The following is a 25,689-nucleotide window of genomic DNA, read 5'->3' as shown; positions in this document are numbered from 1 at the left end:
CATGTTTATTGAAACCCGGGGGCGTCAGCATTCTAAACTGGTATATTGATTAATTTCGATCGCCTAGGGTTCTTTAACGCGCAACAAAATCACGGTACACAAGTACACAGGCGCTTTTGCATTCCGACCGCATCACGTTTACAATCAGGACCCGCATCACGTTTACATCATGCACCCCACCTCTTTTTCTTCTTCTACCCGCCGGGGTGGCTCAGTCAGCTAAGGCGTCGCGATGCTAAGCACGGGGTCGCGGGATCGAATCCCGGCCCCGGCGGCCGCATTTCGATGGAGGCGAAAAGCAAAAATGCCCGTGTGCTTGCGTTGTAGTGCACGTTAAAGAACCCCAGGTGGTCAAAATTAATCCGGAGCCCTCCACTACAGCGTGCCTCATAATCAGAACTGGTTTTGGCACGTAAAACCCCAGAAAACAATTTTTCTTCTTCTCCACTTTGCTGCGTGGCAATCTCTATTGAATTATTTAATGTCACGTGCCAGAATCTGTGACATTGCAGGCGATGTCTTACGTAGAGACATTTGTGTGTGTGACCTTGATTACCTGGCTGAAAACGGGGCTTCCTCGAAAGGAAGAGCGTGCGAGCTTCTGTTTGAAATTTCAGCTGTTTTCGTGCCGCACAACCGCTTTAATCTTTGCATACACATTTCCCGCCACATATGTTTTAAGCGTCGCATTTGTCTGTTTGCAATGTACAAACTTGGTGAGGGCCCCCTTTATTGGCAAAGGACTACATTACATTCTAAAGGAACTAAACTTTCAACCTAACAAGTTTCAAGAACTTTTGGAATGTCAATAAAACAGCCTAAAGGTGAGAAGACACTTTAAATTTCGTGACGTCACACTGACGTACTTGAGCTCAGGTTTGAGCAGGAACTTAAAAAAAAATAAAAGAATAAAGTTTTGCCTTCACTAGTGATCAATCTTTTTACCACCAAATGAGTGAAAATAGGGTTTTTAAAAAATACTTCAGCAATCTAAACCAATTTAATGTTCATGTTTAGTGACCCATTGAATGTCTTGGGAGCGGCTTATGATGCAGCATTGTGCTGTTATCTCAACTCAAATTTTAGGGGTTTTTTGCTTCTGCAGGAGGAAGTGCCAATCAGATGTGCAAGGAATTCGACATTGCAGCCACGGCTCTAGCAAGTCTGCGACACAGGTTTCGGGAACATGCCATTGCACTAGGATTTTTCTAAAACATGCTTCAGCACTGCTCATTTAGGAACATGAATCGCACACCCAGGGTGTACACAAGTCCTTGAAATTTTGGAAATTGAAAAGTATGTGTTCAAGGCCCTTGAAAGTCCTGCAATTATCATTATTATTTTTTTATTTTTTTTGCTTGAAAGCCTACGATTTTCTTGAGTAATACAGTCTAAGATCGATTTTGTGATCCGTTTTATATGGCGGGTCAGCGTCGACCCAGCAAACATGCTATTGTAGAAACAATGATACAGAAAGAGACAAAAAAATGAGTACCATTGCACCTGCCTGCGTGTTTTAGTCGCAGTCACACCCTCTCGCGTCTCTCCCCTGTTCCGTTCGACGGCTCCCCAAAAGGGAAACAGAAGAAGGTGCATGAGGCTGGCGATGCGGTGAAATTCTGCCACATTGAGTGCGCAGCACATAGACAGGTGCAGCAGCTCACCTTTTTTTTTTTTCATGTAGCCTATTCGGCAGCGGGCACAAAAACTCCGCGAGCCAAGACGGCTGATAGTGCCATCCCACTACAGATGACACTATCAGCCACCACCAGAGTGAACGCAAGAACTTCGCACGCTTCGTTTCGTACCATATGTGTTATCTTGGACATGGAACAGTATTTTCGGTGGCACACTCTCAAATTCAACGAAATGATTTTTTCCTCAGTGCATCTTTTTTTTTTTTATGGTTGCGTGATAATTGAAAAAGTTTTACGCCCCCACCGTGCAAAAAAAAAAAAAAATGTCAGAAACTACCTATTTGCATAAAAGGTCAAATTTCAATAGAACAAAATTTTTATATAATAAAGTGCCAATTTTACCGACTTCATTAATATAAGTGGCAGTGTAGTGTTTTAGGGATGGTGTGATAGTTGGATTTCTACATGGGGTGCCACTCTATACCCTTGAAAAAGCTTTTACAGGGCCTTGAAGTTTGTCTCTAAGACCTGTACGAACCCCGACACCTGTACAAAAAGGACTTGACTTTCCACACATCTACATCAAAAAACTCATTTCTCTGTTTATTACTTCTTCCCTATTTTCTTTTATGTGCATGTTTATACCTTCATTCATCCTCCAAATAGTACAGCGCTCTCTGTTATATAAATGCCTTTACATATGTCTGTGTTGCCTGAAAAGAAGACAAATTCTTACATGGAGGCCATGCAACACTTTTTCAATGTGGTAAATAAACTTGCTTGTTCACTAGGCAATATTGTCACGAACATATGCCCTAAATACCACATTTTCCGTTGTACAAGTCATGGTTTTCTCCTGAATTTTTCATCGGTATGTCTTATATTTATTATAAGCCTTATATTTATTATAATGTATTATAATTATTATAGAAAGAGCAACCACATGTACACTGAACAGGTTCACAATCGTGCCTTGCAGCATCACTTCTCAATTAATGCCCTGGAGAGAGAGAATTATTTGGAATGCAACGAGAAATGACTGACAGGACACTGTACCCCTGCTGCTCAATCTGCTCAGAGATTTAAGATTGCTACCAATTGATTGGAATGTCATATGTGCCCAATACCAAAATCAAGTAAATTTTTTGGAAGGTTTACAATTATTGGAATGAATAGCCCTGGCCAGCCCCGCTACAATCTGGGGACCACAAGGTCACCAGGCTGGATTCCACAACAGACGGCACACTTGATCTGCACAAATGCAAAGGGTTCATGCCTAGGTGTCATCAGAGTAGAAACTCAATAGTATTGTAGGCCCGAGTATATATTTTTGCAAAATCGGATGCTTCAGCAATGCCAAAGAAATATGCCTACTCAGAAAGGCATGTGGAGTCTTCACTTAAACCTCCCTTCTCCACTCAATATACTCCAATAAAACAAAATCTCTCTCGAATCTGCAACCTGGGCATTCCAACAAAATGTGTTCCACGGCTTCTAACACACATAAGGCAGGCTTTAAAATTTCTTTCAAGGCAAAGGCCTCGGATGGCTCATGGGTCGAAAAATTCGTTGCCGAGTGTTATAGCACCAAAACTCATAGGAAGTTGAACACATGACCTTTGGTGTTAATTAGGGCGAATTTGGCCATCAATTTATAAAAGAAACGTGAATCCAAGGTGCAGAAGTGTCAGCAACCTTTGGTGTGAATTGGAGCGAAGTTAATTAAGGCAAGAAATATCAGGGAACAAAGCGTTTAAATGAAAATGTCAAGTGCAGTAATGAATGTCTAGTGAGCGTGCTGGCTTTCACCTTCATCCTCTTTAGCGTATGCTAAAGTGACTTTTTATATTCCTCAAAGACAACAACTTCATTAATTGACAATCTCTAGCCTGTTGTATCACCTGTGCATATTATGATCACATTTTTTTCTACCTCATCCTCCTAGGGCCTTTCTGTCCCCAATCCCCTTCCCTATGCAGAGTATCATGAAGGCTCTATGTACCCACTGGCAGAATTCTCTGCATATGAATACATAAAAGCTTTCTCTCTCACTCTCTCAATAGTAGAATCAACACCGATAACAAATTACCAGATAATAATGAAGTAAATGAAATACTTCTCACCATATTGGCATATGACGAATATTGTATGTAATGAAGGTACTTGTGTCAAATGAGACTTTGTTATAACAAGGTCCGTAACAAGCTTGTCTATGCACCCCCTTTTTTTTTTTTTGCAGGCCCTGCTTGAAGTTGCATGCAAATTGAGTGCAAACTAAGGGGACTCATGAATGACACCCCCTTTCCCGAATGTGCTTCTTCCTTCAATGCCACACAGGCTAAGGTAACCCACTATTCCATTCAATCAACTGAACAAAAACAGTCAGTTGGACTGGAAGACAATAGCGCTGGTAAATGGCAATAACAATTTATTATCAACTAAAAATAAAGTCTCGTAAAGAAATGATCACAAGTGACAACATTACAAAAAGACTACATAACCAGCAAGTGCTAAATTGACCAGGTGAAAAATGGTACATGTTCTTGACATTACTGCACTCTAAGCACGAATACCGTACAATGCGAGGGGGGCCTCCACATGTCAGAGAATGTCACGGTTGCAACGCAAACTAGAATGTGTAATCCAATCATAAGCATAAGAGGTGCTTTCAAAGGAAGCGTCACCTAAAGATTCTTGCATTATATTCCGAGCTTAATTCCGAAAGTGATGCCATTTCTGTTCTCAAGCTGGTGATTTCATGAAAGGATCATGCATTACAGATATGTAAACACTGTATTTGTACATGTCTGCCCCTAGCTCTTACTTGCATCACGTAGAACAACAGTACCCAAGCAAGACCAGCATCACTCAAGGCAACTGGAAATCACTTAGACGGAATGTGAAAGAAAGAATGTCAGCATAAAAGACACTGTACAAGAATAAGAACAATGAATGTGCCTTGATTTACAAAACCTGTGGTCAAACACAAAGAAATGTCTAAACAAAGTAATATTTCTTTTTAAAAGCAGCAGGACAAGAGCACTTTGTATCAAGGACATAAAATTGGGCAAAAGAATGACTTGTCAGGACCAAAAACACTGCCCACTTTGACATGGCAAAGATTCATTTGCAATAGCTGAACAGTATTCACAAGTTTGTTCAATGGCCCCAAAAATGTGCCTGCACGGATGAATTTGCATAGATGCATGGATACAACACAGTCGCTTAAAAATTGTTCGACAGCATTTCTGTACATGTGCAATAATAAAGAACAACGGCCATTTTTAAAGTAAAAGCATAATCTGTGACCAAGCGACGACGTAAATGAAAAGCCAAACAGTGCTACTACGTATATGCATTCAACGATTTCAGGGCCAACTGCACAGTCAGCCCTACGGGAATAAAAAGTGACATGCTACTCCACAGGAAACCTAATTAACATGACAAATGCTCATATGGTAAATGTAGACGATACATGTGACTAGCAATGGTGGTGACAGTAATCTTGTCCCTTGAGGCAAGTCCCTTTACAGGGCACACCAGATTTGTTGAAACCACTGCAACGGCGACGAGACCCATTGGATAACATTGATGTATTCGAAGCAAAGCTGGAAGAGAATAAGACATTGTTAGACTTCAGCCTTTCCTTCGACTGATCTCATTTACTACAGCACCATTCCCTCATGGTGGAGACCATCTTGCTTGAAGGGAATATCTTGAAGATATTCAAGATATTTCAAGTAGGGATAGTGTTTCAGACGGACCACGCGCGAAGATCGCCGAAAGGGGTTAAACAAACGCTGCAAGGGACCGACACCCCTGGAAACACTGCGACAGCTGTGGGCCGACCTTGGCCACGGGTGGGTGTTACGACGTCAAATTTCAGCTTCTGCCGGCGGCCGCTTGGAGGCAAGGTGCAACAGAAAATCGAAAAAAAAAAAAAAAGATGTTGCTCGTTCTTTTTTTCAAATCAGCTTGTTGTAGTCGTCATTTTCAACAGTTCACCTTTTGTTCCGACACAAAAACCACCCGCCACCTTTTGTGTCCGTATCCCTTTAAGTAAGCTTCATTGTAGTACAGCTGTGTTATGCGCTGAAACATATTAGGAGTAGAAAAGAGCCACTGTCACGGGACATACAGTACGTGTTTCGTAATTATACATGCGCGCATGTGCTGACTCGATCCAGTCACATTACAAGTGCCGAGACTTCTAATACAGTATAGACCACTTACAAGGTAAGCGGTCGATGGTATTCCTAAATAAATGCATCACTGTTTTGATGATCCAAATATAATCTCACTATCAGGGAGGGAGCAGTCTACCTGACTGGAGCAGTATTTTTTAATTCGGGTATTGCTACGTTGTGCTCCGCAACACCCCAATGACCACCGCTTTGCGTCGGCTTCCGGAACCGCAGCGGCACCAGGGCACAACCAACCGTGCCGTCAAACAGAGAGAAGAAAAAAGAAAATGGTGATACGTCATCGAGGCGAGGCCCCGCCCCTGCACGGATTTGTTGTGAAAACAGTTGCACTCCACACGTGTCGAGCCTAGCTACCCTCGGGCCTAGCTACCCTCGGGCCTAGCTACCCTCGGGCCTAGCTAGCCTAGCTACCGTAGCTTCCTCCATGTGCTGCAGTACACGTGCTTAGGCAATAGTCTACCGCCTGTCTTCACGTTCTCTGCGTCTGCTCTATCAGCATGAAGTACCGAGTTCATCATCATGCCGCATTTAAAAGGAAAGTGATGACTAGAGGCCGGATCTTTAGGCAATAAAAAAGCGTGTTTTAGGTGCCAAAAATAGGCAGGCAAAACAATGTTTTAGGCCTCCAACGTCGTAAATATAGGCACAATAAACCTTTACATAAATTCAAATTATTTCAAACGAACACGTGCGCGACCTGTATCTACGACAAAAAGAAAAACTAGAAATGTTATTGTGTATGATGGCACAAAGGCACCAACAGTCGAACATAGCCGTGCAATTGCCCCATAAACTGCTGGACTAATGACGATCAATTGGCTTAATTCTACAAGCACACTGCTCATATTCATGTTCAACAGCCACTGCACTCGAGCGTCGCATATAGTGAAACAGGCATGAAAAAGAATACTTGAAAGTTAGGAATACTGATTAAAAAAAACGCTACTTTATGTCTGCCTGACGCAATTAAATTAAGACATAACAAAAACAGATAAATAATAAATGCAAGAGAGACCACGATTTATTAAGAAATTAACATAAAAAATTAAATTATGGGGTTTTACGTGCCAAAACCACGATCTGATTATGAGGCACGCCATAGTGGGGGGACTCCGGAAATTTTGACTACCTGGGGTTGTTTAAAGTGCACCTAAATCTAAGTACACGGGCGTTTTCGCATTTCGCCCCATTGAGAAATTAACATGTTCTTACTCGAGGGCTGTTTGGTACAACTCTGGCAATTTTCTCATATACAATGACATTATCCGAACTGAACAGGCAAAACGTCCCAACACTGCCAAATACACTTCCACCCATTTGAAGTGCACCTGTTTGAAGAAATCTGCTTAGAGGGCACGCGGAACGTAGTCTAAGAATCACTGTGAAGATTTTGGAAACAATAGCAAACTACCATCTCCAGATTTTTGGATTCAAAATTGTGCCTCTTGTCACTGAGAATGATCTTGTACGCTGAGAAGGAATGCATGACGGCGGTGAACACCTTAAAAAGTAAATTACCAACAAAACAAAAGCCGCATGCGCATCCCGGTTTTCTTTCTTCTTTTGCTCTTCACTCTCCTTTCCCCTGACGGCTCTCCGCGGTTTGGCATTCGCCAACAGCTCGCGCCATGTCAGCGCGGCGGCGTATGCTGGCCGGTGCCTCCCATTTCACTGCTGCTGGCGGTTGTTTTCCAGGAGTTGGTTGAACTAGAGGACTATTTTAAACCCCATAGAGTTCCGAACAGTCAATGTTGCCCGGTAACATGAATAACGGTCTCTAACTGCACTCGAAAGCGAAACTTGAGGGTAAATAGTGTTCATATAGGCGCCGATATTGAAAATACGCATTTATAGGCATTTTCTTAAATTTTTGTGCGCAAAGAAACAGGGACGAAGAAAAGGAGACACAAGGACGAGCGCTTTCTAACAACTGATTTTTATTATTGAAGAACCACCGGCTTAAATACCCACAGATCTGCGCGATCCTGTCAATAGAACACGTCAAGAGCGCATAAAATAACGCTTGTCATGAAATGCCGCTACGCGGTCAGCATAAAAAGCAGCAATGTTCATAAAACAAGCACAAAAGGTGAAAATGCGTTAAATATATGATGACAGGAGTGAATTCTCTTTATCTAACAATGAAACAGAAGGATGACTGATGCATTTTTCTTTTAGTTTTTCAATCCAGTGAGCTTCCACAATTTCTCTCGCGGTTCGATTTCTATGCCTAAACAAAATGGCGGTGCTTCCAAGACAAGGTGAGCACGCGTGTTCCTCACAATGCATCGCCAAGTGCGTACTAGGGCGACCTTTGAGACTAGACAAATGTTCCCTTAGTCTCGTGTTAACGCATCTCGAAGTCTGCCCTACGTACACATGACCACACGTCAAAGGAATCTGATAAACAACGTTCATCGCGCAATCGACAAATTGGTTCTTACGTGGATGTTTTATACTACATCCTTTCTTAGCATCATCCTTACTTTCAAACTTACTTTTGACCTTAGAACACACACTACCTATTTTGTTTTTTGCCGAAAACACCACATTTACTTCGTAACTCCCAGCCACCTTTTTAAGTCTGTGTGAAAGGCCATGAACATACGGAATCACCGACACCTTAGAAGCTAAATCTTTCTGTCTTTGATTACTTGTTTGCATGATTCTTTATCCTATTTTAGTTTTTTCATTAATCTAGAGCATGACGCCAGCATCACAGCGAGCGGGTACCCAGCCTTTCTCAACCGATTGACTTGCTCAAGAAATGCAATGTTTACAGTGTGATAACATGATTTCAACAACGCTGACCTGAAACATGAAATGACTATACCGCCATTTTGTTTAGCACCGCCTTTTGTTTAGGCATAGAAATCAAACCGCGAGAGAAATTGTGGAAGCTCATTAGACTGAAAAACTAAAAGAAAAATGCATCAGTCATCCTTCTGTTTCATTGTTAGATAAAGAGAATTCACTCCTGTCATCATATCTTTAACGCATTTTCGCCTTTTGTGCTTGTTTTATGAACATTGCTGCTTTTTATGCTGACCGCGTAGCGGCATTTCATGACAAGCGTTATTTTATGCGCTCTTGACGTGTTCTATTGACAGGATCGTGCAGATCTGTGGGTATTTAAGCCGGTGGTTCTTCAATAATAAAAATCAGTTGTTAGAAAGCGCTCGTCCTTGTGTCTCCTTTTCTTCGTCCCCGTTTCTTTGCGCACAAAAATTTAAGAAAATGAATCTGTTCCAACTAGGCCGGCTCGCAGTTATGCTTCATGATATAGGCATTTATAGTCATTTAGGCACTAACGCCAAAATAGGCATTTATAGGCACTATAAAAACCCTCTAAATGCCCTTCTTAACCTCTAATTCATGCTCATATATCAAAGTGGGGCGATAGGAGCGCAAGGAACAAAAAAGGAATTTGCCTAAAATCCGGTCTCTAGTGATGACGCGTGCAGAGACGGATGGAAATCAGGCCGCATCACGGGTGTTCGGACTTGCGTTCGGGACTGGCAGCAACAGAAGGAGAGGATTTTCGCCAGCAAAGCAATGGGGAATGGTTTCAGTGGACCGAAGCAGGACGTAATCTGCGACGATCCACTTCGGCGATACAATCGCATTGGCCCTATCTTGGAAGCAATCTGCGATGGGAAAAGTCTGCTGCGCACCGTGTTTTCGCCGCTTATAGGTCGCGTTGAAGCAAGAGGCATGATAGCATGAAGGTCAATTCCCTCGCCGCGCTTCGTCACTGAAGCGTTTGACAGTTCGTTTCTGCAGTCAACGAGTGAGACGTGTTCATGTTTGCTTGTGCGCACGTGACACCGTGCTTGTTAATTTATTTAGTAAGCGAATACGGAACCTAGAGCACTGGTGACAGCGATGGAAGAAATGCGCCTGGAGTGTCCATTATTGCAATAAAATAGTTGTTTTGGTTATAGTGTGGTACCGCTTATAGTGCGGATATTTGAGACTCCGGCGATTTATGTAACAAGCGGTCTACACTGTAGCTGTACTGGCAGCCATTCACAGCTGTTTGTGCCATTATTGTGGCGATTTGAGCACTTCCTTCACCCACCTTGTACGCCCCGTAGACCGTTGCTGTGACCCAGGAATAAAAGAGTGGAAATTTTTCCCTCCTTTGTTGTTGCCATCTAGCCTTAGTCTTAGCTGCACTGCGCACAGCTGGCGAAACAATACAATTGCCCATTGCACCGGCATGTTGACTAAGGCGGCTTAGTACACCTAATAATGTCAGCACAAATATGCCTACTTGACCAATACTACATGGTAAATTGGTCTACTCCTCTTAGCCTGATCCTCCTAGCCTAATAATTGTGCTCAAATACAAGTGTCAATAAATAAACAAGCTATTAATTTTTGCATTAGAGTTTTTGCTAGGATGGCCATGACAGTTCACGCTCAGCACTTACTTCACAACTTCTCACTTCTGGCGACAAGCGCCACTACAAGAATGTCTGTTCTGCATCTCTTGAATTTCGTATATTTGACCCTCTGACTACAGGGTACAGACCATCACCCCGCTTCCAATCAAATCAGAGTAGTACTTCTGTAATCTGTCAGAACTGTACAAAAAGAGACCCGAGCTATCTTTCAGTAGGACACCCTGTGTGCCTCACACTGTAACTCACCTTCTGTCTGGTGAATCACGAAAGCTGCCACGAGACCTTCTATCAAAGCTGGAGAACAGATGTTGCTTTGCCAAGTGTCCATTCTCCTGGAACAAGTTAAAAAAAATAAAAAGAACGAGGTGCCAACATTGACCAAACGGGTACAATTTCTTAGCAAAATCAATAAAACTGAACTTGAGGATGCAGCAAAGATGGTAGCAGCACCCTGCCGCTAGTTGCAAGAAATTTCAGCAGCTGTACGATGCATAACTTACTGTTTAATCCAGAAACAATGTTGAGGCAGATGGGACGACACGCAATGTTATGTGTTGTCCTTTCTGCCTTTGCCCTCTATCTTCTGCACTGTACAGTGAATTGTGCCTTACTAACAAGCTCAAGCATCTATGCTTATGTAGTATGCAACTGCTGCTGTCGTTGCTAAATATAGACAGCACACAGCTACTGCAGAAAGAGTAAAGCCACTGACGGGCTATATGGGCATTATCTCTACAGCATTGAAGGAGTACGGATATGACGTTTTTGTCACTCTTCTTGTGTATGTTAAATGAAGACCCAACCACACTCTGCCCCGAAAATAATACTGGCTAAGGGCTAGAATGCCCTAGATAATTTAGTACTAAATACTTTCTATAAACCAATTAAAGTTTTGGTACCCAGGAGGTAGACGAGTCATGACATCACGACACACCGGCTTGCTCAGCCCGGCGCTGCAAATGCCATGCACCAGCACAGCTAGAAGAAACACGCACAGTCTTCCAATTGTTTTTGCATAGGTCGGCAGAATAAGAAGATACTCACTTGTAGTCGCCTATATTTTTGCAGGCCATGTACTCACTCATGTACATACGTCCACTCACACTCGCCTACAGTCACTCATGTCCACTCAATCACTGACTTTCCTTTGTACTTAAATTAACCGGCACTCATTGCCATTCAAATCCTTAGTCACTCACCAACACTCCACCTCACGCCTGTGAAATGAGTGTGTAGCAAGTATGAGTCAGTGTACCTCTTCTTTCTGGGGTTTTACGAGCCAAAACCAGTTCTGATAATGAGGCACACCGTAGTGGAGGGCTCCGGATTAATTTTGACCACCTGGGGGTTCTTTAACGTGCACTACAACGCAAGCACACGGGTGTTTTTGCATTTCACCTCCATCGAAATGTGGCCGCCGTGGCCGGGATTCAATCCCGCAACCTCGTGCTCAGCAGTGCAACGCCTTAGCTGACTGAGCCACCCCGGCGGGTTTAGTCAGTGTACTTGTAAGTATGCTGATGTATGTTTTTTTTTGTTTAATGAGAAAAATCATAACTAGCTTTATAACTACATGACATCGTCAAATTTAGCTGTGTCATATCCCGATAATGTTAAAGCCAGGTCCAACATTTTAATTGGATACTGAAATTGAATTGGATACTCAAAATATCTTGCAAGTCCCTCCCAACATTCACACTTGATACATGTGTGCAACATTACAAATATGTGTTGTACTCTTAATGAAAGACAAACCAGCTGAGTGGTTGCATCAAGCAAACTGGTGACATAAAACTCGCCTTCCTGGATGTCTGCAACAAGTGGTCTACTGGACTGGCCACGGGAGTTGAAGTGGCTGGAACTACGTCTGGCATTGTACCAGCCTCGGCATTTTCCAGCAGCCAGCGCGACACATTGGCACTGCTGCTGTCTTCCTCAACATCGCTGACAGGAGGCGTCGTCTGCCGTTCTTCGAGCAGTGGTGTGCTGCTTCGCGACGCTGTAGCAGACACTCGGCGGCAATGTCTCGAGGAACCTGTAGAAGGGTTGAAGAAGACAAGATTGCAATTAGTACTATTTGGTTTCTGAATCAAGGTATGCAAATACAAGCTCGTTATGACAGTGGCCTTTATGTACTACACAGTATATGTATTGAAAGTCTGATACAGCAATATACATATAATGACTGAATAACACAGTAAAAATGCTCAACATTTTTACTAACTGCACTGTACAACAAAATTCATGCCAAGGGTAACAATATTTTGATTACAGTTTAGTAAATTTTTGACAAGATGTCCGACTTTCAGGTGCAAATTGTTTCTGCATTTAAACAAAAAACATATTTAAAGCAAAACTCACTTTGTTTTATTTTTTTTAGCTACTCACATGCTAGTAGAATGTCGTAACAGCTAAGGTTATGATAGCAACCTCTTTCACACACCTTGCACAACATGGTGGCCATTTCTTAACCATATTCAAGCCAACTCCTGTGCCACATGAGGATGAGCTGTTGAGCAGCTTGTTACATTAGGAAAGCTAACAATTTCCCAACTGCAATATGCATACTAGAAAGCACTGTGAAGTTTATAAACTAATGTCAGTTACAGCAAACTGACTTACTTCTCTTCACACCATTGTTCAGTGGTGTCGCTGCACCCGACACATGGCGCCCGTCTTCATGCCTTGTACTGTCCTCGGTGTACATTGCCTCACTTCTAAAGGCAAGAAAAAAATATGACAGGTTGCAGAATGTATACTGTGAATGCTGCACGAAAAGGTAGCAGTCACATGTAGTTTTGGTCACAAGTACATAGGACAAAGTTTGCATGAATACGTCAACTTTGCACCCTGCATAGTGTCTTGTACTGGATTACAAGAGCTCCAAGTTTCTGAAGAGGGAAAGGGACACTGTTTCAAACCATCCACCAGCAGCAGATTTCAAATTGCTTCAGGAGCACAGCCACCCATATTAAAGTCAATGTGCTTGCACTTTGCTGTGGCCTAGGATTTCCGAATGGCAACTGTCCCATGGCACTGTACCATGCCTCAATATAACGAATTATTAGATATAATAAAGTAAATACGTATAAAACATTTCCACCCAATATCAGTGTGTAGCAAACATATTAATAAAGAATATCGGATATAATGAACATATTTTTGTGTCAAATCCGACTTCGTTTTAACGAAGTTCAACTGTACAGATGCATGTGCCAGTCAAATGTAGGCTATTTTATTCCATGTAGAAACCAAGATAGGGAGGGCACTAGTGATCAGCATCATACAAGATCCTCCAAAACTTATCAGTCACGAACTACAAGTGACTGATAATTACAAGTCACAAACAAATGTCATGTAAGTACTCTAAAGTTAACATATAGCACTGTACAATAGCGAGAATGGCGTTCATATACATGAATATCAGCTTTACAAAAAAAACAGTTCCACGAATAGAGGCAAGATAGCATACTGTAGAAAAAAAGACTTGCCTGGACATGGTAAAGCTATTTGCAGTCCTGGACAAATTCTCGCAAGGCCTTGCATCAAGAGCAAGACGCCGAGAGGAGCGGCGCCGACAGAACCCTCGAATAGCATGGCATGCCACGTCCCCTGGTCAACGTATAAATTAGGTAGAGCCCCCAGAATTCAATGTACATTGACACTGCACTGCAACAAACATGTATTTCTTTTTCTTCTTTAATGCAATACCTGTTATTGCCTGTTGCCTTTTTCATTATTACGTGGTAATGTACAATCATAAATGTTGAGTGAAATAATTCTGCAGCTAAGGCAACTATAAACACAAACACAGTAGAACATGTCAACAGCGCTCAATCAACATAAGCTGAAATGTGCGAGAAAGTGCCTGTGTGACACTTTTCTATGACACATCTATTCTAATTTATTGCCCGATCTTAAAAGTGTAATGTTACAAAGCACCACAGGGGCCGAGATGCGATATTGAAGTGCTCTGGATTGTTTTAAATAGTACCCAGAGTACATGCGTGCTTTTTCTCCCAGTTTAAAGCTTAAAGTTCAGCTTTAAATACAACTTTAGCCGTTTTTCACGGCCTTTGTAGCATTGCCAGAGCACTCTCAAACAAAAACCTAAATACTGTATGCCATAAGCAAAGGTCATCGGACTCTTCAGCTAGTCAGAGATACCCATGTTAGAGTCAATCACAAAGGAGCTAGTACTATGTATATAGTATTGATGTTCCAAGGCACGATTACTAGCTTAGCTTGACTTGTAGATTCATTACGGGATTTAACGCTCTGAAACTACGTAGCACTCTTCATTTTGCCAAGTGCTGCTATCAGGGACACCTTAGTGGATGGCTCGGGAATATTTTAACAACTGGGTGTTTGCTTCAACGTTCCTTGCAAGGCATGGTGCACAAGAATTTTTCATTCCACTCCCATTGGAATGTGGTCACTGCAGCTGCAAATCCAACCTCATGCTGAACAGCCTGTGCTCAGCAGCACAATGCCATAGCAATTGAGTCACAATGGCAGGCAGCCAGCTCAACTTGGTGTCCCTTAACCTGGGACGTTATTAGCCACCCTGGTCCAGTAGAAGTTCATAAGGAGTCAGCGCATAACACACAAGACAGAAGAGCATGACACAATGCACGCACCTGCAAGAAAGATGGCCAGCAAGACAGTGAGAGGCCCAAAGTCAAGGCCACAAGTTTCCCGAATGCTGGCGACGGCGTTGACGGGCACAATGAAGAGTAGGAACACTCGTGACGGCATCGGGAACTGTAGGAACGCAGCGAGGAACATGGCCACCAGGAGGTAGCAACAATGCAGGACGCAGCAGTAGATGGCACTCAGCTGGTCGCCTAGAAAGAAAGAAAAATGAAACATCATGCAGATCTCACAAAAAGTGAGAATAGTGCAAGCGAAACTTTTGCATCCGCTGCATGACCGTAGTCAACCGAGCGTTGCTGCATCACACCAACCTCAATGTCTCCACTCCACTGCCATGGGCTGATTACATACCAATTGCTTATGCCAACCGATTGGCCTGTGCAGCCGCACCCCTCCTTGCTCCTCTTAGTTCCCCTCCTCACAGCCTGCACCCTTACTGAATTGAAATTCCATTTAATTCTGTAACAAAATTGTAAAGAAGGCTAGCCAGGACTACATTGTTTTGAAAGAAGAGAGAATCCAAGTGTCAAGAGAGGTAGTGGGGCTTTCCTAGGTATATCTGACAGGACAGTACCGATGATTATCTCAGATTCGAGAAGTGGAATACAGAGAGGATAGATAATACATAGTGCTGAGTTTAAAGATAGTAGAGTGTGACAAAGGCAGCAATTCTATTTGTAATTGGAGACAGTTGTTAGGAGTAGTACCGACTTTAGATCTGTGAACACTGCACAAGTGTATCGTATTTTTCGGTGTATAAGTCGCGTTTTTTTTTCCTCAATTTTTCGTCAATGCGTCTTATAGAACAATGCGACTTATGTACTTTTTTTTTTCGGGAAAACTGCCATTTTGAGGGGGGTGCGACTTATACAAAGGCGTGACTTATAGCCCAAAAAATACGGTAATGCCAGCATTGCCTTCGCACCTTTGACTTTGGTATTGAGGAGAGACTACACGCTGCAAATGCAACATGATCAGGGTGATTTAATGCTGCAAATGCCATGGCTCAGGGTGTGTTCTATATTTGGAACAAATGCACACTGGCAACTGCATTAGACCACTGCAGCCATCACAATGCAGCAGTTCTTGAGTTTACTGGAAGCGTCACATAATATTATATATGTGGCTTGCAGCACTGTACAGGCAGCACATTTCATCGAAATTTAGATGCAATGTAGGCCAAGCCATGCTGCTCCCAGTACATAATCTTGCTGATAATGCTGATCTGTCTGTAAAAAGCAAAGAAGGCACTGCTAGACATGTGCTTGTTCATGGTTATCAGATCTCAGGTCTGTACAGCGCAAAGCATCTCCACCAACATCACAAAAAGAAACTTCAGGAGAACGGCATGCAAATCCGGCTGAGCAAACACACCTAACTGCTTTATTGCTAAAACAAAAAAATGTAAACTTAATGATTGAATTTTTGGGTTTAATGTCCCAGAACTGCACAGTGGGTTGCGAGGGTCACTGTTGTGGAAGGCTCTCGATTAATTTCAACGGTGTGTGGCTCTCCAATGTGCTCCAAATATAAGTACAACAACGAACCTATGCTTTATCGTCAGAGCAGCTGGACTCAGTCCATATGTAACAGTAAAGAACAATGGGAAGGAAATAGAAGAGCCAACCTGTGCTGTGTAGGAGCCGCACCAACCAACCAAACTTGCTGTCGACATCTTTTCGCATTGTGTCAATCACTTCCTGGACGTAACCAATGCTGGCGTTTATCTTGCCAAGATTGCTCAGAGTTTCCTCAAAACGCACGGCAGCAGTTTCTTGGTGACTAAGGACCACTTGAGATGTTTGTTCTGAAATGTACAAAAGAGCTGGCTACACGACGCTGGTATAAGACCAGCAGAATGTGAATGTATTGCACTAACAAAAAGGCAACAATATGTTCCACAAATTGCTCACGCGAGCTGCACCAACGTGCTAGCGTTAGTAGTCTGAAGCTAGCACCATGCTCCACTTTAAGCCCTCCATTCAAAAGAAAAAAGAATTTATAAAATTGATTTGTGCGGCTTAGCATTTCAAAGCAAAACACACAGGCCAACGAACATGCCACAGTGGGGGAGGTCTCCAGAATAACAGACAGAATAACTGAGTGTATTTGCATTTGGCACCCTTTGAAATGCGAATGCCAAAACTGGAAACGGCCCCCGTAACCTCGCGCTCAATCGCACATTGCCATATCCGCAGGGCCGCCACAGAAAGTAAAAATTAAAGGGGCCCTGAACCACCCCTTGGGCTCGGTGAAATAACATAGTCCGCGGGTAGCGTATGCTGCTGTGAACATCTCAGCCAAGTTTTGCTGTTGCATGCGGTGCATGAAGCTCGCAAGCAGAGCGCAAGTCACCTTTCTCTTGAATGCTCTTGTTTCAACAGATGCCATGATCCTCACACTTTTCTGTGTGCTTTATTTTGTAATAAAGCACATTCCAATACGCGGCTGCTAGCGGTCGCTGCGGTCGGCTACACCACAGCCGCTGCGGAGTGCCACCACGAGAACAGTGGCTAAGCGCACTGCGGCACCAAAATCAGAAGTCGTGGTGTCTACTTTAACATCCAAAATAAAATTTGAACTGCGCCATGGTGACATTTCGAAGACAGAGCGTTGTGGCCACGCCCTACCTCGCCGTAGCCTTCGCAGTGCAAGGCATTGAAGAAGAAATAGGAGCACAGCGGAGGCCGTGTTTGATTGTCAATAACTCCGCTTTTGCTGAACACATTGAAGTACTTTTTGCGGCAAAGTATGTCTGAAATAGCCCATTTTCCCTTCAAATGTCTTTCTCCACTATGTGAAAAGTGGTTCAGGGCCCATTTAAAGGCATGGTCTTGTTCAATGCACACCGTTGTGGTGGCACTATTTGTTTACATCTATTCCAGGACATGTTGTACCATGACAGAGCAAGTAACACCAAGCGAAGACCTCAATCCATGAAAATGAAGTCATTTCATAAGGTTAGATTGTTGCATGCATCACTGAAGTGAGCACACAAAAATATACTAGTGGCAGCAAATTGAAAGAAAAGAATGCATACCTAGTCTTTCTTGTAAGAACTTGGCATAATTCTGGACAGCTGATAAATCTTTGAGCAGTTCTTGGTGGTTCACTTGCCGCTGCTGTTCGTTGGAGAGCATCATAGTGCTAGCAGCATCTATTTCCAAAGAAAAATCAAGGCAAGAAAAGCATGCGGGAAATATGAGAAATAGAGAAGCATCTGCTGTAGCCATTTTTTTTTTCTTAACAGAAATCGAACTTATTAAAATATAAGGTTTTAATGATATAAAATTAAGCACAGGACAATAGTATATTGTTTGAGAGGGAAGTATGAATGGAGGAAAGAATGTTGCAGAGTGAAATGCTAGCTTTGTGATGATCGAGAATAGGGGAAATGAAAGGTGGCAGCACGAATCCTTGAGGACTGAAGTGCAGTATTATGGAAATATTCCCTGTGGACAGACAGGTTCACACGGGAATGTTTTTGGCAAGTTGAGAGGGATGTTAAGTTTAAGGAGTTCATTTCTGTTACAATTGACGTTCTACGATAGTTGTTCAGACCAAGAATAACTGAGCGATTTCTGTTCTGCTTGTAGATTATAAATGCAATACGATGCACAGTTGAGGTCGAATGCATGTAGCAAGATAGTGAAGCAGAACTGAACTGAAAGCTTATTTTCCCTTAACTGGAACATTACAAATTTGCACTCGGGAACAAAACCAAAAAGCAAAATAGGTTTTGCTTCAGGTTGGCCATCTCTAGAGCATATCATCCATGCACTGCTTGAACTTGTGGCTCAACCAAGATACCTAATTTGTGAATGCACATGGGCTTACTGTCATTTTACAAGTAGCAGCACTTATTGCAGTTTTCAATGAGGACCATTGGGAGCCAAGAATATTAGTAGTATAACCCACTAGTGAGCCTTTGAAATTGATGAACGTCAAATGGTTCTTTGGTAGTGGGAGGTCTATATAACGGCCGAAATGAATAAGTGCTTCCTAGCCAAGCAGTTCATTTTGGTCACGCTGTTACGTCAACAGAAGTAGTAGTGATAGAAGGAATGCCTTGAAAAACAATTTCATTTTTTTCCGAGATGTCGCTAAACAATGCGTCTTTATTTATTTTTTTCGAAGTACTTGAAGCATGAAGCACAGCAAGTGTAACTTTTGCACTTCCATGCAGCTCAGGAGCACCATCAAGTCTTTGTACAATAAATTCATGCTAGTTTCCTGTAATTATTTATAGGTTCTGAAAACAAACAAACTGGTTCAAACTATTATTTTGCTTTTTGTTTTTTTGCTCCAGAGTTGAACCAGAAAAGAACCATTTTTGCTGAACCAGAACGAAAAAGGTTTTGGTTCAGCACTCTGGGTATGTAGTATATGTAGAACTCATGGCTAGGAACCACAGTGCTATGACAATATAATATTAGAAAGAAAAGCTGTCTCACCGAGCTTCTTGCGAATGGTGTTGGTCATCTGAGCGAGCTCCCTCTGGCCGGCAGCGATGAGAGCTTTCTCGAGCATCAGCTCCTTCAGGTTTTCTGTCACAAAGTTCTGCACGCTCTGCTGCGAGCTTTTCAGCTTCTCCTGTTGCTGCATCAGCGCTTTCTGGCCCGAGGACATGGTCTCCAGCGTCTGACTCGTCAATGCGCTCACTTTCTGCTGCTCCTGCTCCAGCTGACCCATTGCTTTCACCTTTTGAAAAAGAACAAAAGTGCAGAGAAAAAAAATAGCAGGTCCCTTCATTCTGCTTGCTCTGACCAAACTCCTTGGTGTGTTCGAATAGTGAAATCTCCCAATCAAACTGAATATTCAAGAAAAGTGAGCTTCAAATATTGAATCAAATATTGAATCAAATATTGAATATTATTACTTATTTCTAAACAAAGTGAATTATAAAAGTTGTGTGTAGTTCGTTTAGTACAAGGCTTACATCATTTGACACATCTCGACATTCAGTCAACTGATGAGCTTATAAATGAAAAACAATTAAAATGTGACTGTATCTGGCATATTGTTAAAATGACAACGAAACACTTGGAACAGCATACACCCAAATGCACTTCGAGTGCTTTAGTCGGAGGAAAGTGCAATATGCTACAGCACCGCAGATCATATTAAAGGGATGCAAACATGGCAAGAAGGTCTGAATAAAAAAGTTCACCTGAATTTAGAAAATACATTCGTAAGCTGCCTAAAGGAGAGTCATATTCTTATTGAATAACAGGGAATTATGGAGCAGAAGTTAGCAACTCTGGATTAGCGCTGCAGCTCCCCTCTTGCATCTGTCTCTCGCTGTAGACTCCAACAGATATTGTTATCCCTTATATTCTGACAGAAACAACAGAAACTTCAAACAGCCAATTCATTAAATGAATATATAAAAGAGTATGAGATTCATACTCAATATATTCAAATATTTTGTGCACCTCTACCAACCTCTTTTTGCAAATGCAGCAACACCAAAACAAGGCATCACTATCAGAAACACACTCTTGCCCGAGAAATCTGACTAAGTAATATCAATCACTGCCACCTTAGGTTATAGACCACTGACAAAAATGTCAGTTATAATAACTAGCTATAATGATAATACAAGGTCAGATAATGACAGTGTAAGAACTCACCCTGGACACATTCATATAGTAAAAGCAATCGTTTGGCACTGCACCAGGGTGTCACAGCTATACAGAAGCATGTGCAAACAGCTCTACAAAAGTCTTCACTAGCAGCCCAGAGTTGTCAACATGGCAGCATCCACCTAATGAAACTGACAGTTCATACCTGTTGGTCAGTGGTCCAAACCAACTTGTTGACAGTCATTTCAGTCTTGGCGTAAAACTGCTGTTGCCGGGTGCTGTAGCAGACTGCCCTGGCACGGTTGCTGATCAGGTGGTAAGTGTTCCACGTGTGCTGATCCATGCCTTGTGTGCATTGCCGTAAAGGCTGAAAAAGAACACATTGCTTCTGTGAAACCAGTTTTGTCGATTGCATATAAGTTTTAACAAATTATAGAACTAAGCAGGGTCGTAAATGGCATGCCTTAAATGTCACTTTTGAAAGATGGGTACCTAAAGAATGAAATGTACAGCTGTTGTGCCTGAAGAGTTGAATCTACCATAAAGCTCAAGCGAACACAGCCCACAGGCCACAGCTGTCCCTGCCCCAATTTTATTGAAATTTTAGCCCATACTATCTTGAACTGCAATGTAGAACTGAGTGACTGCTTTCTCCTTCGTTTTCCCAAGTATCACAAGCCTAGAAAAGGAGGCTAAATGTGGGAGGTCAGAATTATATTATTCTTACCAAAAGAAGCAAAAGTGCAAAGAAGACACACAGACATGTGGAAGATATTTTAATAAATTGCACACACAAAAAGACTGGGCAAGAGCATTCAATAAATTTTGGATTATCCCTTCAGCAGCTTAATAGTAATTTTGTAGTATAACCCAAGGGAAAATTCCAATAGAAGTTTCTATTGGGACTATACAGGAACTACATGTCTAATAGCAAAATATACAGGTCTCAGAATTCTGCCAGTCCTGTAGCTGCTGCTACAGAGCAATACAATGTTGTGTAAGACAAATAAAATGCTTTATAGGTGCCACTAGATGTGACAGAAGTAGTGATCTTGATATAAACTTGTAGTGGTAGTATTGCTCGGCAAGAAGCCGAGTGAGCAGACGCACTAAGCATCGAGAATGAAGGCACAGAATGCTTCACTTTATTAAGGAATTATGCATTCCAAGCTTTGTATTTGTTGCACTGAGGATATTTAGGTACCGTTTGTTGTTTCACTGTGTCATTTCCTAGAGAACAGAACTGGCTGCAAGCACATCTGTAGGGGTAGTATAGATAGGGCTATATATAGGCCACAATTATATGACTAGCTGCCATCCTGTGTATGAGCTATTTGACGAGACAGCAACAGGATCCACAGTCAGCAAAGTCCGGGAAGCCTAGAAGGTTTTGCTTTAAAATGGACAATTAATGCACCTTTGTTGAACAGACAGCTTTGGTACATAGTCTCTACATGAATACACTTGTAAGCTAATAGACCAATACAGGCTATCAGCGTATCAGGTCTATTGTTTCACAATCCAATAGGATGAAACCAATAAAGTTTCTCAATTGGAAGTTTTCCTGGGGAACAGTGGGTTCTCTCGGACGTGTGAATTATACAGCTACAAATAGTACTATCAGCCCGACACAAAACATTGTAAAATTAGGGAGAATGGGTGCAATGTAAAGACAATGTGGTGCGACAGACCAAATGACCAAACCTACATTTTGTAAAATTGGACTATCATTAGAAAAACAAGGGTAAAAATAAAGTTGGAAGGCGATTCAATCTCTAGTTGAAGTCGATGAAAGACGCATGGATGAGTTGTGGGCAAGAATGAGGCGGAGTAACGGCGCATGGCACTACCAAGTCGCCCCTCACGTGAGGGGAGTAGGAAGAGCATCAGACATTTTTAGACTACACATGCCCACGGGAATGGCTTTAGACTGCCATACCTTCGGGATTGGCCCACATATAGCGAGATACCCGATAGGGAAAAATAGTAACAACTCGGCAATGCCCGTATTGTATTGTCTTCAAAAAGCTCTTATCAGCTAGGAAGTAGACAATACAAGAAGAGCAGTCAGCTACATTTAACCTGTCAAGGGGCTAATCAAAGCACAAGCTACAAAATTTTTTTTTTTCAATTTTCCCGACACTGACGAAGCCAAAAAAAATGCCAAAATGAATGCATGCACTGCAAAGTGCAGCAATGTCATTACAGGTTTCATTACTGCAAGAAATTTTCACATGCTCTAGCACTGGACAATTGGCTTATCAATATACAAACTGCTATTTTTATAACTACAAAAAGATATGCTAATAGTGCAATGCTTTTCCTTGAAAGGTTTGATTGCGCCAAAGGAAATATTCTTACCATTTCATCCGTACAAGGAAATGTAGGCCGCCCTTCAACAGCTGACTGACAGTTCAGCAGCCTTACACTCAGCTTTCCAAGATCCTCCTCGTTGAGCTTTGAGCATGATGACGTCAAACCAAGCAGCACCTGCAATGAACAAGATTGAAAGAAAGGGTTACTGATCCAATAACAATTATCCTTGCTTGTTCAATACACCTTTGTGTTAATACAGTGCAATTAAGTATTAACCTTATCTTTTCTTGTTTAATACAAATAGACCTATCGGAGTAGAAGCAAACAGAACTTAGCATGTGTTAACAATAAGCAGGACATCAAAAAATGAAATAAGGAAATGAAATATGTGTTGATTGGTAAAGTTATACAGTTAAACCAGGATATATGGAATCTGAAGGGATTGCAAAAAAGTTCAATATATAGGTAATTGGATATAAAAAATAAAAATTTTATACAGAAATTTTCAAGGGGATTTTACAGCTGTTCCATATACACAATTAATTATATGTGGATTCGATATATCTGGGCTCGACTGTATACCAACATACGTAATGTTTGTTTGCATCAGTTTCTGGCACTAGTACATCAGTCTAATATAAGGATTATGTTGATTAGGCTTTCCTCTTTCAGGTCGCCTGGCAAGGCGAGTGCAGCATAGCATAGCCAATACACACATACACAAGAAAAAAGAAACAAGTGCAAAAAAAAAAAAAAAAAGCCTGTAGGCATCAGACGTGGCAGCAACACATTACAATACTGCTCTAAAGCTGTGGTTAATACTTGAGGATGTATTGTAAACGTCTCACCTTGTGATGGCATACGTCCAATGTCGACAGTTGAAGACCATACTTTTTTCCTTCCTGAAGGAATTCGTCATCAGCCGTTTTCATTTCAAAAGGAACAACGGCGACCGTCCCGTCCTTGGTGAAGTCCTTCGCGTCGGCTTTCGAGGTAGGTACAGGCACAGGCTTGGTCGCGAACCAACTAAAGAAGCAGTTGGCAGGAACCAAGACCGTTAAAAAAAACAATACCGTAGAAGGGTGCATGACGTGCGAATTGGGCCTCGTTGATAAGAAACGCCGCTTAGCAGGTCTTAACGTGTCAGTGCCCTACGGCAGGGGTTTCCTATCAAGTACAGCAAGCATTCTAATTAGAACAAGTCTTGAAGCTGCTTTAAAAGCTTTTAAAGGTCCCGGAAGCAGGTGATTGGTTAAGACTTTGTGATGATGATAGGTGCTTCTCAAAAACCTTTAAAAATAGATGTTATCCAACTTATTGTTCACTAATTTATTTACGCTCGTGTTGAAAGCGCAAGTTAGTGTTTGAACTAGGTGGAAGCTCTTAGGGACGTTTTACCAATCTAAATTGTAAACTCTTGCATGGTTCTTGTTTCGGAGCGCACCCATGGCGCGCTTTTTCTTCATCGGCATTTTGCGTCGCAAATCTTATAAAGTGTCAAACCGTGCACTTTAACCGTGTTCAAGCCCGATCGGGATCGAATTTCTCGGTTGCGATTGGCTCATTTGCGCAAGCTGCGGGAGGGGGCCAATCACGGTCGAGAATCTCGATCCGGATCGGGCTCGATCGCGATCGAAAGTGGCCGTGCGACACCCGTGTTAATCTACCTTAAAATATCGTTGCCAAGAAATTTTAAATTGCGCAGTAGGATACAGTTGCAAGCAAAAAAATGTCACAGTTTCGCAAGCAATGAATGCGATAGCAACACAGCAATGTCATATGAAGTAAGGTGAGCGGCTTTGGTAGCAATATGAATTGTAGTAAACATGAGCTGATTAAGTAAGCAGGTGTGCTGCGGCGTAAGTAGGCCGACATGAAGAGAGACTCGATGACCACGAGAAGGCGCGTGTGAAACGGTGGTGTTGATGAGAAGCGCTGCCCGTGGGCAGCGCGTGCGAAGGGACACACCTGTAGCGCTGCACTGCCGATCCGGGCAGCATTGCATGTGTAGCGTGCGTTGGAAAATGTGGCCCGACTATTACTAACTGTGGTGTGAGCGCGCACAAACAAACATGAATAGATCACACTGAATGACTGCAGACAACGACTGTCAAAACGCTGGCAGCAAGCGCATATACGCCGCAGCGGGCGAAGGTACGTGCGGTCTATCGCTTCAACGGAAACTGAGCGGCGAATGCACAGCGCATAAAGGTCAGAGCCGTGTGGAGATAAGAAACGGTGCGAGCGAGCGACGAGCGCGGTTGTTGGCAAAGTAGAAGTGCCCCCCCCCCCCTTCCCCCTCCTCCGGCGCTCGCTTCCCGCTTCCTTGCTTGCGCGTGGAAGATTGAGTGCGTTCGCTCTCCGTGACAGCGTGCGTCCCCGCACGCTTCCGCTCGGGCATACGGCGCGCGGCGAAGATTTTATCTATACGGAACCTCACGGCGACGGCAGAAATCCGGTGGAAGTGTCCATATAATTGCTATCGCAATAAAATGCGCCCTATAGCGACACTTCACGCCCCCCCCTTACCACCACCACCCCCGAGTAACAAAAACTAACCACGGAGGCTGTGCTTTTGCTTAATGCATGGAAAATTTCACATAAAATCAACATTTTATAATACAGATTGTTCAGTGTAGCACTTGGCACGGTTATTTGTCCTGTTTGTTAAGAATAAAACAAAAACAGTTTGACTTTGCCTTCAGCTACGTACGCCCTTATGTCATGGCTACTAGTTCACTATAACATGGCAGCAGTAAGCATTAAATATTTAGCAAGATTTTTTAAGCGAAATATGCGCGTCCTTGAATTTCGCAAAATGACATGAACAGTGCTTTGTACAACTCACAGCAGGAGTTGGTCATGTAACGCGCATATGCCA

General features: G+C 42.6%; 1 protein-coding gene across 2 annotated transcripts; it reads right to left on the bottom strand.

Annotated features, from left to right (window-relative positions):
- Positions 1-3,896: 3,896 nt before the first annotated feature.
- On the bottom strand, positions 3,897-24,072 carry LOC119445173 (protein brambleberry-like). 2 transcript variants are annotated; one of them, XM_049664205.1, is made up of 12 exons: positions 23,657-24,072; positions 22,854-22,982; positions 20,698-20,859; positions 19,362-19,608; positions 17,948-18,064; positions 16,535-16,714; positions 14,892-15,098; positions 13,739-13,863; positions 12,874-12,961; positions 12,051-12,286; positions 10,498-10,583; positions 3,897-5,245 (listed from the first exon to the last, which is right to left on the bottom strand). In XM_049664205.1, the coding sequence occupies exons 1-12, from the start codon at positions 23,894-23,896 to the stop codon at positions 5,119-5,121; spliced, it is 1,944 nt and encodes a 647-aa protein (XP_049520162.1). In that variant the 5' UTR covers positions 23,897-24,072; the 3' UTR covers positions 3,897-5,118. The 2 variants fall into 2 exon arrangements, with proteins under 2 accessions (XP_049520162.1, XP_049520161.1); XM_049664204.1 differs by having other exon boundaries at positions 3,898-5,245; positions 12,874-12,968; positions 13,743-13,863; positions 23,657-24,071.
- Between the last annotated feature and the right edge of the window lie 1,617 nt (positions 24,073-25,689).

Source organism: Dermacentor silvarum, chromosome 3 (assembly GCF_013339745.2).
Source record: "Dermacentor silvarum isolate Dsil-2018 chromosome 3, BIME_Dsil_1.4, whole genome shotgun sequence".
NCBI classification, from domain to species: domain Eukaryota; kingdom Metazoa; phylum Arthropoda; class Arachnida; order Ixodida; family Ixodidae; genus Dermacentor; species Dermacentor silvarum.
Note: the sequence above shows the minus strand (reverse complement) of the source record. Positions and strands in the feature narration are given on the sequence as shown.